Source organism: Ictidomys tridecemlineatus, chromosome 2 (genome assembly GCF_052094955.1).
Source record: "Ictidomys tridecemlineatus isolate mIctTri1 chromosome 2, mIctTri1.hap1, whole genome shotgun sequence".
Taxonomy (NCBI): domain Eukaryota; kingdom Metazoa; phylum Chordata; class Mammalia; order Rodentia; family Sciuridae; genus Ictidomys; species Ictidomys tridecemlineatus.
The window spans coordinates 227,238,575-227,254,485 of NC_135478.1; the positions used below are offsets into that span (position 1 = coordinate 227,238,575).

Sequence of the window (15,911 nt, forward strand, 5' to 3'; positions counted from 1 at the left end):
AGGGAACCTTGGTAGGGTGATCAGGGACAAGGTCCCTGAAGGTGATATTTGAGCCGAGACGTAAAGGAAGAGAGGATGAGAAAGGAGCCAGGCCTCGGAAACCGGGTCACATGCACCATGAGTCAGTTAAAAATAAACCCCAATCTCTTCCACAGCCAGGTTGGGCGCGTGGGCTAATAAGCCTCACTGCCAGCACTAAAGATGGCGGGCGAGGGGTGGGGCGCCCACGCGTCCTGATTGGCTGTCCCGGAATGACGTCACGTGGCGGCGGCGGCGCATCCGGGCTCCTGGCGGCGGCGCTGCGGGGGCTCGCGGGAGAAGCGGCGTGCGGGGCGAGCTAGCGGGCGGCCGGGCGGACAGCGGCCGGTCGCTCTCAGCGGCTGGCGGGCCCGAGCGCCGCGCGTCCCGAGCATGGCGGGCTCCCTGCCTCCCTGCGTGGTGGACTGTGGCACCGGGTAAGAGCCGCTCGGCGCGCACCCCCGCTCCCGCCCCCGCCATCACCTGGACGCGCCCCCGCGCCCGCTGGGCTCAGGCCCCGGCCACCTGCACAGGTGGGGGCGCGGGCTCCGGCCCCGCTCGGCGCCTGCGGCTTGGCCCCGGGCTTCGCCCCGCGGTCGCCGGCAGGGCCGCAAGGGGACAGGCTCCTGCCGGGACGCGGCGCCCGGTGTAGGTGCGCCCCGTGCGCCCCCGCCCGCTGCGCCCGCCGCTGCGAGGTCTGCCGGCCCGGGTGCGGCGTGGGGCGCGGGGCGCCCAGGTCCTGCGAGCGCTGGTCCACCGGCCGACGTCGCCCTGCCGGTGACATTCTCGTCGCTGGTGCGCCCGTGTCCTCACGTGCGTGTCCCTTCTCCCGGCGGATGGTGATTCCTTAACCCCGACTCGTGGAGACGTTTGCACGGATCTGCCAACTTGACACCCTTTTCTTCTTCTTCTCTCTGTCCCCTTTTTAACTGCCCACTCCGCTCTTTCCCTGAAACGGCACGCCCAGGCCAAGCTCTTGCATTAGTTTGCCATAGACTTACCTTTTCTCTTGGAGATGATGTATTTAAAGACTCCATTTTGAAGAAGAGCCTAAATTTGGGAAAGTCCTCCCTCCCTTTTTGATTGTGATCGCTTCTTTTGATGTTTAAAGAGACTTTAGGAAAGATGCCCTACTCTCAGCGGCCCAAGATCAGCTGATTTTTAATGTGGTTACTGAATTCACCTCTCTGGGAGTTTGAGGATTACAAGCTTGCTTGCTTGAATTGTGGATGTAGGGCTTAATAAAGTAGCTTGGGAGTAAATTTCGCTTCTTGAAAGATATTTCAAGAAGGAATTTAAGTTCTTGTCTCATAAAATATTCCATGGCATGTTCAACTCTCCCGTGATTCTTTTCTATAGAAAAATGTAGTTGGTTTGGTTTCCTTGACAACCTTGTGGGGGTGTTTTCTGATTGCTACAGCCCATCTCCTACTGACGGGCCTTCCTGTTTGCTGTTGAAGGACCACTGTTGGTTACAGACTGGAAAAAACTGCCTCTTGTGCTAATTTTTCTTTTTAAAATAGACATTGTGTTAGAAGTTTAGTGGCTTTCTCTTTTTGAAGCTGCTGTTGCTGCTCAAAACACAAGCCCACATCGAATTGATATTTCAATCCTCCTCCCCCAATTGTTGGCTCCCTTATTCATCCTCTCTTCCTACAGTCCCGTGCCCTAGGTCTTGTGTCACCCGGCAAGGCAACCCCTAAAAGTGTTCTATTTACATGGGGGATTTTTGTTTTTGATTTTTTGGTCTTGCCAAAACTATTGAAATGTAAAGCATTTGTTAGTAGCATTGAAGTAATACATTTTGTCATACCTTCAATATTAGTAATCTGGGGACCTTACTCATTCTTGGTGTAAATATCTAAACTGTGCTCAGTTACGACTTTTTGAGGTAAGTGATTTGTGTAACTTGGCTCACTGGGAAATTTACCTTTAGTACATCATTGTGGCCCAAACCTGTGCTCCAGGCTGACACAGGCTTTGAAAGTAACAGCATGGAGTCTTCCCAGAAGGGTTCAGGTGGACATACTTTGCCATGGAAGCTGCTGTGTTATGTTGAATTCCCAATGACCAGGGTAAGGACAGAAGGAGCAGTCAGGAAGAGCCTAAACTTACCCGCTTTAGTACATTAGTAGTTCTTAACATTTCCCAGAAAGCTAAAATTGTTTTTGGATTGAGTTTTACCTCAGAATAGAGGAAAAATTGGCAAAACGCAGATGAAAATGATGAGGACTAAGGAAAAGAGTGGACTTGAAAAGTTGCTGTGAAGTTCACAGTAGTGGCCCTCACATTTGGCTTTAATTTTCCTATCTGATGTCATCTTAAGAGAATCATTGTTTTGTAATCCCTGTTGTCAGGAAAAAAGAAATACCTGTAATCCAAGTGAGAATGCCTATTATTTTTTTATTACATTCTAAGAGAAAAATTTACATTGAGGAAAATAGTGGGCACTATGATTTAGTAGACAATTTACCAAGTAGCCAAACAGCCCCCCTGCCCTGAACCCCATCCACCCTCAGATCATGCATGCTAGGCAAGTGCTTTACCACCAAGCTGTAGCTCCAACTCCAGTGTTTAGCAAATGAATTTCAGCCTGGTAGCCTCAGAAACTGACGAATCCTATGGCCAACAAAGAGACCAAGGTAATATGGACAGGGGGATCTGCTAGAATCACTGCATCCTGTTATTCCAGGTTCACCAGCTATTAAATATTTATTTTCTCATTCTCTCTGGATAGCCACACATAATATTATGACTTTTCAGAACTGAGAGAATGTTGTAGACATCATACCCTTACACCAAAATACTTCAGTGTTTACTTTCTAAGAACAAGGACTTTCTCTTTTGTAATCACAGACCAATTATTGTAATCAGAAAATCAATCATTTATTCAGTAGTAGTATTCTATATACGGTCTGGATTCATGTGAACAGCCCCATTTATGTCTTTTATAAAGTCTTTCCTTGTCTCCCATCAGCATTTGTGGTCATCATATATTTTAGGTTCCATATAATCGAGAACAACTCCTTAGCCTTTTTTTGTCCTTCACGATGTTGATGTTTTGGATCACCTGTTATGTATAATGCCCCTCAGTTTAGAATGGCTAGGTGTTTGACTATGGTAGATCTAGTTATGTGTTTTTGACAAGAACAACATAGGAGTGACGTGATCCTTAGTGTATCCCATCGAAAGGCTTAAGATAGCAATTTGCCTCATTTTCTACCTTTCTTTTAAAAACATTTTTTTCTTTTAGTTGTCAGTGGATCTTTATGTATTTATTTATGTATGTGTACGTGGTGCTGAGGTTCAAACCCAGTGTCTCACATATGCTAGGCAAGTGCTCTATCACTGAGCTACAACCCCAGCCCATCATTTTCTAGCTTTCTCGTGGGTGAATTCTAAGTCTGATTAGGCTTTGTTTCTGGTAGAAACAATTTTGGTATGTTTTATTTGTCTTAAAAAACATTGATTTTTGGGCTGGGGGGGTTGTGACTCTGTGGTAAGAGTGCTTGCCTAGCCCATGTGAGGCACTGGGTTTGATCCTCAGCACTACCAAAAAAAAAAAAAAAAAAAAAAACCCTAAATGAATTGATGGTATTGTGTACATTTACAACTAAAATACAAATAAATAAATAAAAACAACAAAAAATTGATTTCATCCAGAATTTTCAAATGTATGTGTAGTAACTTCTTCAATTTTGAAAGTCTGTTTTTATGATTATTTCCCTCTGTCACTAAAGTTCTTATATTATGTTTTTATCCTTTTGTTCCTGATACTTTAGTTAGTGGCTTTTCTATGTTGTAGACATTTTTCAGAGGACAGGCTTTGATTCGATTCATTCATTTTGCCTCTTTTCTATTTTTTGACTCATGTATTTGTGTTTTTATGATTATTAATTTATTTTTGTTTTGTTTTTGAATGGGATGTTAAACATATTTATGTTGAAAAGGTACTTGGTATTACAAAACTTGTAAGCTGTTTTTAGCTTGTATGTATACCTCTGATTTGAAAATTTTAAAATCATTTTCAAGAAATTTATTTATTTTTGTTTTGAATTTCCTCCTTGACTCAGCATTTCTATGCTAATATGTTTTAAAACTGTCAGGTGAGACAGCCTTTTTGTTTTTGCTTTTAATTTCTACTTTTATTACTTTATGGCTAGAAGGGTTCTATGTTATTTTTGTTCTTTGGACTTCATTTTTTGCCATCCAAGATTGGTTTGTGAATGTTGTGTGTTCTTTAAAAGGAGGTATCATCTGTGTTAACAGTTTGTTCAGAGTTCAATATATATCTGTATGTGCTACTTTTTTAGTGATGTTATTTAGAGCTTCCAGGTTTTATTATTTATTTATTTATTTGTTGTTTGTTTGTTTGTATTTTGTTTGGTCCATTCAGACTGTCTTGGACTGGGGCTAGTGTGTTAAAGTCTTTTGTTACTAGTGTATTTTTCCTTTCTCCTTGAATCTTTTATAGTTCTGCTTTATGGAAGTTGTTACTGCCTTACTGAATGCCTAAGGAGAAATAACTTGTGTTTTCACTTGACTTTATGCATTATAAAGTAGCCTTTTAGTGCTTTGGGTGTCAAGATGTATGATTCCTGTTTGCTTCTTGTGTTTGCCTAATGTATATATTTGCCTATTCTTTTGTTATTATCCTTTCTCTGTCTCTTACACCCAACATTTTCTTAGATTTTGCTTTGTTAGCCAACATGGAAAAAGTTGTCCTTATTGGGAAACTTAAACTTTTTTTTTTAAATAATAAAAACAACTAACATTTATTTTGTGCTTGATATATATATATATAAAAATTTTGTGGGACTGCCATAACAAGTTACCTACTCCAGGTGGGTAACTTAAACTAAACTTTTTAATAATTATTAACAGATGAGTTAAACACATAGTACTTATTGACATGATCACTATATTTGGCTTTAGTTTTGCTTTATTGGTTTATATTTATACATGTATATTTAAATATAATTTTTTGCCATATAGTCATTTTTATATGATTAATTTTTTGGGAGGGACTTTGGTACAGTTTTTTTTTTTAATCTAATGGTTACATTTGCATATACCTTTTTTTTTTTTTAACTTACCCAAGTAGCTGAGGTTACAAGGAGGCACCACTACACCTAGCACACATACCTTTTACTTGTGGCTTTTTCTACTGACTCTCACCTATGAGCGTTGATGAAATGAGGTAGTAATAAACGCCCTTTTCCCTTTCCCCTTTCTAGCATCTGGTTTGGAGGAAAAAAATTCCTCTTATTTCTAATTAATAGTTTTAAAGTGATCTCTGAGCTTTTTAAACTTTTTTTTGGGTGCTCTTTTTGAATTGTATTGACTATATGTTGTCAGAGAATGGAGCCATTTATTACTACACTTTTCCCCATATAACCTTACAAGTTTCATTTATGAAAAGTTCTCTAAGTCCTTAGTAGCACTGATTGTACCATGTAGCATAGATCTTTTTTATACTAAAAGGCTTTTGAGAATTTTGTTGGACATATGGTGGTCTAAATATATATTCATATAACACTTCTTCCTGGAACTTCCTAAAATGAACAAGTCAAATCGGAAATAGAGAAGAAAACAGCTAAAATTTATATTCATTTTATGAAGTTTACAGTAAAATCTGGACCCACTTAACAGGAGTATACTGAGATGTGACATTTCTGCCCATCTCTGGCTGGTTGCAGGTGTCTTAGCGTAAGTGACAAGTCTCTGAAGGCACCATTCAAGCTGGGAGGTGAGGAATGAATAGGCCATTGCCAAAGAAGGCACATTCTCGCAGTGGTTCATTTCCATGCCACCAAATAGCGGGGTCTGCGGGGCTAAAAGAGCCATGGATCATGCCTTAATGCTGTTTTTATGTTTTTTGACTTGGCTTCCTGAAGGGAAAAGCCTCTGAGGATGGTCATCTTCTATCTGAGTAGGGATTGCTGATTGAGCCATTTCCCCTTAAGCCCCTTCACCCCCACAATGAGCTTTGTAGTTTTATGTGTCCTCAGAACAAAGGATATAATAGAATTACTGTGAAAGTATAATATATCCAAGTTCAGGCTCTGACAGCCTACTATTCCAGTGAATTCTTAACCTTTTCCTTCCTATTAACACCTAAAGATTTGTACAGAGAATGCTAGACATTGTATTTAGTATCTCTGTAAATGGGAAAAGAGTTATTTGATTGTTGAGCAAGTAGCAAGTCTAGAGAGCAGAAAATACCCTTCATGGGACCTATGCATAAAAAATAAGGAGAGAAAGATGACAAAGGAAAGTAAATGAGAAGTAGATTTTGGAAAAAGGAATGCTTCAGGAATCAGTAACATTTTAAGCAAAGACATTTTGCTCTCAAAAACTTTCGACAACATGGGTTTAACAGTGTTAAAGAGCAAAAAAGTAATTTAAAAAATTGGAGATAAAAGGAGGATGTGAAAGTGAGCTGACATCTGTAAGGAAAGAAAGAAAAATCATTTCAGAAATGAAAACCGTGTTGGAAGCTAAAGGAAGTAGTACCATGGCTGCTGAAATCTCAGCTGCAGGGAGGATAAGCTTTGGGAAGTTATGGACACAGGCATTTCTGATTGTATCAGTGTGCTTTGGTCCCTGACTTTGAATTTTTTGTCCTAAGAGTTTTCTCTTTACACACTGCAGAGAATCAACTTGCAGAGAATGCTGGAACCAGGAGAAGCAGGTGCCCACAGTATGGGGCCTGGTGGGGAACCTCGTTTCATTCCCACAAGTACTGTATGGCTTTCAAGTCTGGAGCCTTTAAGGGTCTGTGCTGGTTCTTAGCTTTTGCTCCCAGTGGCTTTCTTAATGTCAGAATTCCAGGGCCAAAATCTTTCTGTTGTCTCTTCTTTTCTTTGTGGTTTAATGTAGCTTTTAAAAAATATGGCTTTAGTTTTAGTGAGGCTTTGGGAAAGAGTGAAGTTAGACTGTTTATTCCACCATTTAAACAGGTAAAGCACTTTCTTACCACCATTTTAACTTGGAAGTCAGAGCTCATTTTATAATAACCAGAACCCCCAAAGCGAGCTGCATGTGGTGCTGTATCCCTGTAATCCCAGTAGCTCAGGAGGATGAAGCAGGAGTATTATTAGTTCAAAGCCAGCCTCAGCAATTTAGGGAAGCCCTAAGCAACGCAGGGAGGCTCTGCCTCTAAATAAATATAAAAAAGGGCTGGGTTGTGACCCAGTGGTTAAGTGCCCCTGGGTTCAATCCCTGAGGGAAAAAACAAAACAAATAATAATAATAAAAAATCTGAAAGGAGAAATAGACAAGTTTATTAGGTAATGTAAAATTTAAGGGTAGATCAAATAGATCAAAGATTGAATTTAGGTAAAATTATTAATAAATGTCAGCTTGTATGTTGAACTCTTTTCTAAACAGAGGTTACAGTTTGCTATATAACAACTCAAAGATAATTTATAAATTGTGTATTAATTTACAGTGCTGTGAAGGATTGTGTATTATTTAAAAACTATCACTAAGATCTGGAAAAAATTTTATGTGAAGATCTTAGGAGACAGTAGTGCTGTTGTGGTTGAAGTTTAGAGTTTGAGATAGGACCTCACAAGGATCTCAATCAAATGGACTTCCCTGCAGGATATAGTCTGAGAACAATATATAAAGATGTAAAAGACATGAAACTGTTTTAAGATACAACATTTCCACTTTGGAACATAAATTAATTGAGAGTACATTGTCACCTTCTGCTAAGACACATGGTTGTAGGAGGAATTTCAATTATATATAAAGATATTGAGTTGACAGTAGATTCAGTTCTCCTGACTTTGCAGAATTGAGAAATGTACATGTTTCTGTTGTTGGAAAATAGTGACATTTAATAGGAAGAGTGAAAGAGTCTTTGTACTAAGAGTGTTTAAAATGTTCAGGGCAAATAAGGATATATTTACAGAAAAAAATGTTAGATAAAAAAGAAAAGAAGGTGGAAGGCAGAAACGTGGGTAGTCACGAGAGTGGGAGTGAGACTTCTTTATAGTACCTTTCATGTTGCTCTGAATTTTAAACTGCTAGAACATACTTGTTTAAAAGACAGAGGTGTAACTATTGGTATTGCTTTATGCAGCTATTGATTCTTTTGCTTCCTCTTCTTTTTGCTGACTTCCATATGAGAGAAGATCTCAGGTCAGGGTGCACATGGAAAGTGGTATTGCGTTCCAGAATGCAGCCGGCAGTCTAAAATAGGTTCTGTGGTTTTGAGAATGGTGCCTGCCTCTACAGTGATGATTGTCTTTGGAAGGTAGTATTAAAACACAAAACCGAGAGCTTTTTTTTCTTTTGGTATCTACCAGGGATTGAACCCAGGGGTGCTTAACTACTGAGTCACATCCCCAGCCCTTTTATTTTTATTTTTTTAAAAGTTAGTATTTTTTTTGGACCTTTATTTTGTTTATTTATATGCAGTGCTGATAATTGAACCCAGTATCTTACACATGCTAGGCAAGTGTTCTACCACTGAGCTACAACCCAAGCCGCTTCCCAGCCCTTTTTTTAAAAAAATATTTTATTCAGAGGCAAGGTCTACTGAGTTGCTTAGGGCCTCGCTACAGTTGCAGAGGCTGGCTTTGAACTTAACATCTTTCCTCAGACTCCTGATGTGTGCCTGTCCCAAACCAGGAGCTTTTAATTAAAAATTGATTGTCTTGAATGCTTATGCACATGTTTAGGAAAATTTGGTTAGTGTAGTTCTTCCTATTTGGGATAAAAAGATATACATAAAACCAGAAGGGAAATAATATGAAATTTTAGTATGTAGAGGGACTTTCAAAGTAGAAATGATGAATAAATTATTTAGGAAAATGTTTGGTAGATTTGACCACCTAGACTGTTGTATTTCAGAAAATGTATGTTCACACACTGCATAATGGCATTTCAGTGGACTGCATGTAGGATGTTGGTTCTGTAAGATTGTATCAGTGAGGTGATAGCTATCTTAGTTTGTGTAAGTGTGCTCTGTGCTGTTCACAGTGATGGAATCAACCATAATACTTTAGAGTCTTATTAAGATCTTGTTGACAGCAAGTGACTGAAACTCAAGATAACACACTGAGAAAAAGTATAGAGTAGCTTTGTACATATGAGTAAGCATTAATATCCTCAATGTATAAAGAGGTAAAATTGATAAGAAAACATTAAGACTCTAGTGGACATTATCTGAGGATAGTTCATTGAAGAAATGGAGATTAGTAATAGTGTACATAATATATTATTCAGTAGTAGTAAATAAATAAAATTATTGAACTATGAGGTCCTATTTTCGTTTACTGAGTTAGGAAATATTTTCAAAAAATGGTAAAATTCAACATTGTGGTAAAGATTGTTCTACACATTTTGCTGATGAAGAAACAGACATGGAGGGATTAATTTACTTGCCTGAAATGACATGGCTAGTGCTAGGATTTGAACCCCAAATTGTGGTCCCATTAAATTGCCTGATATCACAAATATATATTGCTTGCATCTGCTTGCAACTGTATTATACATCTATTTATGGCAGCAGCTCTCAATCTTCCTTTTAAATATTTGTGTAGCATTTTATTGAATTGATAACATAATTTATTACATCCTCTATTTTGAATGTTTCCAGTTTTTTGTTTTGCTATTTTAATGTGTCAGTGAACTTTTTTTTGTGTGTGTGTGTGTGCATATCTTTGTATGCACTGCTACCCATGAACAACTCATTACACTTCAGGAGTACCCCTGAGTTTGAATGGGTTTATTAAATTTATAGGTGGGTTTAATGATCTTTTAAGGATATTGATTCTTTCTGTTTAAGGTGAGGGCATATCTCAAATTTTTTTCTTCTTAATATTTGGAGAGCTATCTACAGCATACAGTTTATTCTTTTTTGTGATTGGTTGGTCTTTCTTTTCTTTCTTTTCTTTCTCCTTTCTTCCTTTCTTTCCTTTCTTTTTGTACTGGAAACTGAATCCAGGAGCTGGTACATGCTAGGCAAGTGCTCTACCACTGAGCTATATCCCCAGCCCTTTTTGAAACATTTTTATTTCAAGATAGGGTTTCACTAAGTTGCCTAGGTTGACCTCCAACTTGTGATCCTTCTGCTTTAGTTTTCCAAGTAGCTGGGATTACAGGTGTGCACCACTGTGCCTGGCTCTTGTAGTTTATTTATTTATTTTTAACATATTATTTTTTAGTTGTAGGTGAACACAATACCTTTATTTTATTTTTATGTGGTGCTGAGTGTCAAACCTAGTTTCAGGCATGCTAGGTGAGCACTCTTCCTCTGAGTCACAAGCCCAGCCCTGTAGTTTATTCTTAAAGGTAATATTCCATAGTTGATGCCATTTGGTATGGTAACTTTTTATCCAGTATATGTTCTTGTTGACTGTTGTCTTCATTTAGTAACTAGTCATCTTACTGAATTCTCTATATTTAATTTTTCACTTAATTTTCCTCACATAATCTAGGTATACAGTTATTTATAAATGATTAATTTTTTAGATTTTTTAAAATTATTCTTTTTTTAAGAAATATTTTAAAAAATATGGATATAATATCTTTGTTTATTTTTATGTGGTGCTGAGGATCGAACCCAGTGCCTCACATGGAATCAACCATAATACTTTAGTCTTATTACAATCTCACAATATAGCTCTGCCACTCAAGCCCAAAATTTATTCTTTATAAATATACATGACAGTAGAGTATATTTTGACATACATACATGGAGTATAAGTTCCCAAATGATTACATTTTTGTCTCTTATCCAATGTCTATTCCTTTTATGTAGTTTTTTAAATTGTTGCTGTTGATTTGTAATATCTAGTTCCTCCAAAACAATGTTAAATGAGAGAGTGATGATTGGTCTCCTTGGCTTAATTTTCACTTTTGTAGAGATATAATAGTATTTTATTATCATTTGGTTTGATTACCCCTCCTTCATCTCATAAGGATTAAATGCTTCTGATTTTCACTATTACTTGAGCCTAGTTTTTTTTAAACCAAAGAAACTACATTTCATAAGTAATTTGAATTGAAAAGCATTTTTAAATAGACGAATACTGAAATGCACAGTGTTTCTAAATAATAAGACAAAATTGTCACATCTGGGTCCCTACTTTTGTGCCTCTGATTAGTGTTATACTTCTACACATTGGTATGTTTTATTTGGTGAATGTGGTGAGTGGTGGGTGGTTTGTTGGAATGTGAATGTGAGGTTGGGGGCTTGCATTATATAACAGTGTAAAGATGATTGCCAGTGGTGTAGTTGAGGTCAGGATTTCTCAGCTGGTTGACCTTCAGAACCATGGTGGAAGGGCAGAAGATATTAAAAATACTTGTGTGCAGACCCCTTTGGAGACTCCCATTTGTGAGTCTTTCACAGGACCTTGGAATTTGTATGTTAGGATTTTCACAGGTGTGGCTGATTTTTTCTGAATGCCTACCAGATGATCTTAAACTTGCCTGCTATATAAAGTGGGCCATGCTCCCTCTATGTGAAGTCATATTTCTAATAGGTAATCATTTTGAGAATCACTTTGGGGACCTTTGGGCTCCCTTGCTTCCCAGTGTCTTCAGTGACTAATACAGTACTGGCTATTTGGTTTACATTTTGGTAAATTGGTTGAAATGAGAAAAGTTTGTTTTTGTACATGGTGTCTTGACTTTCCAGATTTAAGAATTATGTTTACTTGTTGACTCTTTTTTTGGGGAGGGTCCTGTGCATTGAGTAGTTGAACTGTCACACAGCCATCCCTCTACCCTCCTTGCCCCCATATTGTGGATCAAACCCAGAACTCCACACATGCTAGGCAAGCACTGGGCTATGTCCACAGCTCCCCTGTGTTTTAAATTTATTTTAAACAGGGTCTCACTAAGTTGCCTAGATTGGCCTCAAACTTGTGATCCTCCTGCCTCAGTCTCCTGAGTAGCAGGGATTAGAGGTGTGTGCTACCACATCTGGCTCTTAGGAGCATTTCTCTCTCAGTCTCTCTCTTTTTCTTTCTTATTGAACCCAGGGCCATTTAGCCACTGAGCCACATCCCCAGTCCTTTTTTAATTTTTTATTTTGAGATAGGGTCTCACTAAGTTGCTTAGGGCCTAACTGAGTTACTGAGGCTGTCTTTGAGCTACTGGGATTATAGGTTTGTGCCACTGCGCCTGGCCATGTTTATTTTTGCTGGGGTATGATAGTCTAGTATCAGGTTGTCCTTCTAGGAAAGAATTTGAGGGTGTGCAGTGTTGCAGTTGATAGATTCTCACTGAAGGTTGGTGTGAGCCTGTGTTGATAGTTTATTAAAATTTTAAACTTAAGTGTCTTTTTTGGAAAAATCTTGATAAACACTCATTATATTGTGATTATTCAAAATATACAAAACCTCAGGTGTATTTGATGCTATTTAAAGAATAGTATAGGAAAATTGAAAGATTTTAAATTGCCATAAAGTGATCTAGATCCTCTGTACTTTTGCCATTGAATTTAATATGGCTTTAGTTCTGCTAGGATGGTAAGGAAACATCTCACAATAAACTGTTATTACATAGGAATACAACTATGTCTTCATGTTAGTTTGCCTTAGGCAGGAAAAACACTATTTGTTCAATGTTACTGATGCTTAAGGTACTCCTGAGACTATTAACAGAGGCCTCCTTTCAAGACCTCCTTTTAAGACCTTCCTGTTGTCTGACAGAACCCTGTGGCTTAGGGTCTTCATGTTCCAGCACCTGTTGCTGAGTGGCATTGTCGATATGTAGTTGAATTTTAGAACTGTGAGCCTAAAAGTGCTCCAATCCATTTTTGTAGTCTGAGCTCTTGTTGCTTGGGCCACAGTTCTAGTTCGGGTTTCAGAGTGGTGGGAAAGAGATGAGACATAGCTGTTATCTGTTAATGACTATCTGTTATCTTCTAGTGACTCTAGAGATAACAGATATCCTTCAACAGCTGTGTTTCATGGTGTGTACATTCCATCCCACTGCTCCACAAACCAGACTGGCCATACTGTACTGCAGAAAGAGTGGAAACTATGGCTTGGGACACAATTTTTTTTTTTTTTTGGCTACTGGGGATTGAGTCAGGGGCACTTGATTACTGAGCCACATCAGCAGCCCTGTTTTGTATTTTATTTAGAGATAGGGTCTCACTGAGTTTCTTAACGCCTTACTTTTGCTGAGGCTAACTTTAAACTCTTGATCCTCCTGCCTTACCCTCCCAAACTCCTGGGATTATAGGCATGCGCCACACACCCAGCTACTTTTCAAAATTTTAAATAAGAAAATATTTCACAGATACAGAAAAATAATAGAAAGATAAGTGAATCTTATATAATAACAATGTTGTTCTACCATTCTTACATATATTAACCCCATTATCATACTAACTGTAGGAGGTGGGTTGTATTATTATTTCTATTTTTCAGATGGCAAAACTAACACGTATGGAAGAAAAGTAACTCCTCCAAATTTGGCAAATGGCTGAACTGGGATTTGAGCTCAGGCAGTCTGGTGCCAAAGTGCATGGTCTTATTAACTAATAAAAAATATAGGAAATAAAAAAAATAATGTAACAGACATGTGTGGTACTTATGGGATTAAATAGAAAGTCTCCAGTCTTTTCTGGTTCCACCATTTTTTTTCCTGACTTTCTGCATCCCCTTTCAGACATTGGTCCCTATCTCAGCAGTTTGACAGTGCTTACCTTTTCTTACACCTGGGAAAAATTCATTCAGATACATGAACTGTCTGCCACATACCAGGCACCGTGAGTAGATGTGCATTTGTGAAGGATCCAGTTCCCTACATCACGGAACTCATAGTCTTAATGGTGTGGGAAGTTGGATTTACTTAAGTGGTTTAAGTTCAAGTGCATGGTTTCTTTTTAGGGGAGTAAAATGATAAGACTTGTTAAACACATGATTAGATTTGAAGATTTTGGTGGTTTCTGGTCTGCTCATTGGGTTCTATGGGCTGCTTTTGCCTTGGGTTAGTAACTTGTTTACTTAAGTTTATCATCTAGAGTTTATTTCCAGAATGATGTTCAAATTGGGGATGATCTAGAACTTTTTGAAGTCTCTGTTGCTCCATTCTGGAAAGTCCCCAGTTCTGGTTTGGCTTAGAAACCTTCCTTTGTGGGTCTGTGGACCTGGGAGTGACTGCTCTAATTGCTTGTGTACCCTTATCCTAGACCTGAAGTCTGTGGACTTGTGAGGGCTTCAGATGGGTCTTATCCTGTGGGACAGGATCTCAGGGCTTGGCCTCATCCTGACTGCGGTGACATGAAGAACTTGTATCCCTGGAGGCTGAGCAGTATGGTGTGATTTAAGGACAGCTGACTTTTTTTTTTTCTTCTCCCCAATCCTTCCCATTTACTATGTGTTCAAAAATACTAAGATTACCATATTGTAAAGTGCATTTAAAAATCATGAAGTTAAATTATTACTACCATGTGATAAGATCCATTTAAAAATCTCAAGGATAAATCTTTAGAAGTATTACCACATTAAAAATTTTCAAAAACTTAATATCAAGGGCTGGGGATGTAGCTGAGTGACAGAGTGCTTGGCTAGCATACACAAGACCCTGGGTTCAATCCCTACTAGTACAAAACAAAACAAAACAAGCATCTAGAAATAATTAATTGAATAGAATGAGTTCATAAAGCTGCTTTTACACTGCCAGAGCTCTGTTCGGGATCAGTGCTGTTACAGCTTAGGGTGTGGCTGTCCCAACCTGGCTGTGGACGAGAACAGCCCTGATGGGAAGTGCTGAGGAGCCTTCAGTTCACTTGCTGCTTCTCAACTGTTCCTCTCCAGCAGATGGTCGGAGTGGTGCTTTTTTACCCCTCTTTTTATATTTAGGAAATTAGCAAATGCGTTTGGAACAGATAGTAGTATCTTGGCATTTGTTTTAGTGAAGACTTCTGGAATCTATCGTACAGAATTTCTTGACAGAAAATGGGCTTCTTCTGAAATGAAATGATAAAGGAGGTGTTCCTGTCAGATGATTCTCAGAGAGAGAGTAGCTGTTTCTAGACATATGCATGACATTTAAAAAAATTATGTGATCATTTTCTAATCCCCCCCCCCGCCCGCAAAATACAGGAAGTTTGGGAAATAAATATACTTCCTACAGAACTGTGTGGGAATTAGCCTGCCAAGTTAAATTGGGCTCTTTTTCTGTAGTTCACTGACAATTTGGCCTTGGGCAACTTAACTAACTTCTCAGTGCCTCTGTTTTCTTATCTGCAAAATAGGAATAACATCAACTTTCTTCATTGCTTTTGTGAAGATGTATAGAGTATGAAAGTAATTTTAAGTGTCATTAGGGGTACAAATAAAGCTTTTGTGTGTTACTGTATGTGTTGCCATCATTCTAGTAGAAGTTTAGCATTTTAAGTAGCTATAAACTACTTTCTTTGAGCTTTGCCTAGTGGTGCACACCTGTAATCCCAATCACTACCCTGGGCTAGTGAGACCCTGTCTCAAAATAAAAAGTAAGCTGGAGATGTACCTCAGTGGTAAAGCCCTTCTGGGTTCAAGCCCCAGTACAAAAACCAACCAAACCAACCTGCTTTCATTGATATTCAGAGATCACAGAGTTTTAAAAAAATTTTCTAGGGAGTGTTCCGAGGCTCACTATTTTAGGACTTGGAGAACTTGATAATAAAAGACATTGGTGGGATACAGACAAGAACATTGTTATCTAAACCTGTGTTGATGACTTTGTGCTTTTAGGTATACCAAGCTTGGCTACGCAGGCAACACTGAGCCACAGTTCATTATTCCTTCATGTAAGTAAAGCTCTACCCTCGGGTGTTTTAAGGGTTGTGTTTCTCAGCATTCTCATTTCTAAGCATTCCAGTTCTGTTTTCCAAGGCATATTATTTTACTCACCATCTTCTTTTAGAAGAT

General features: G+C 38.7%; 1 protein-coding gene across 2 annotated transcripts in view; it reads left to right on the forward strand.

Moving 5' to 3' along the window:
* The first annotated feature begins 281 nt into the window (after positions 1–281).
* Positions 282–15,911, forward strand: part of Actr3b (actin related protein 3B) — a 72,085-nt gene continuing 56,455 nt past the window's right edge. Inside the window, exons 1-2 of one of the 2 annotated variants that reach the window (XM_078040893.1) lie at positions 282–455; positions 15,735–15,790. In XM_078040893.1, the coding sequence (XP_077897019.1) occupies positions 412–455; positions 15,735–15,790 (100 nt within the window). In that variant the 5' untranslated portion in view covers positions 282–411. The remainder of the gene's footprint in view (positions 456–15,734; positions 15,791–15,911) is intronic. The other variant, XM_078040894.1, reaches the window with a different exon arrangement.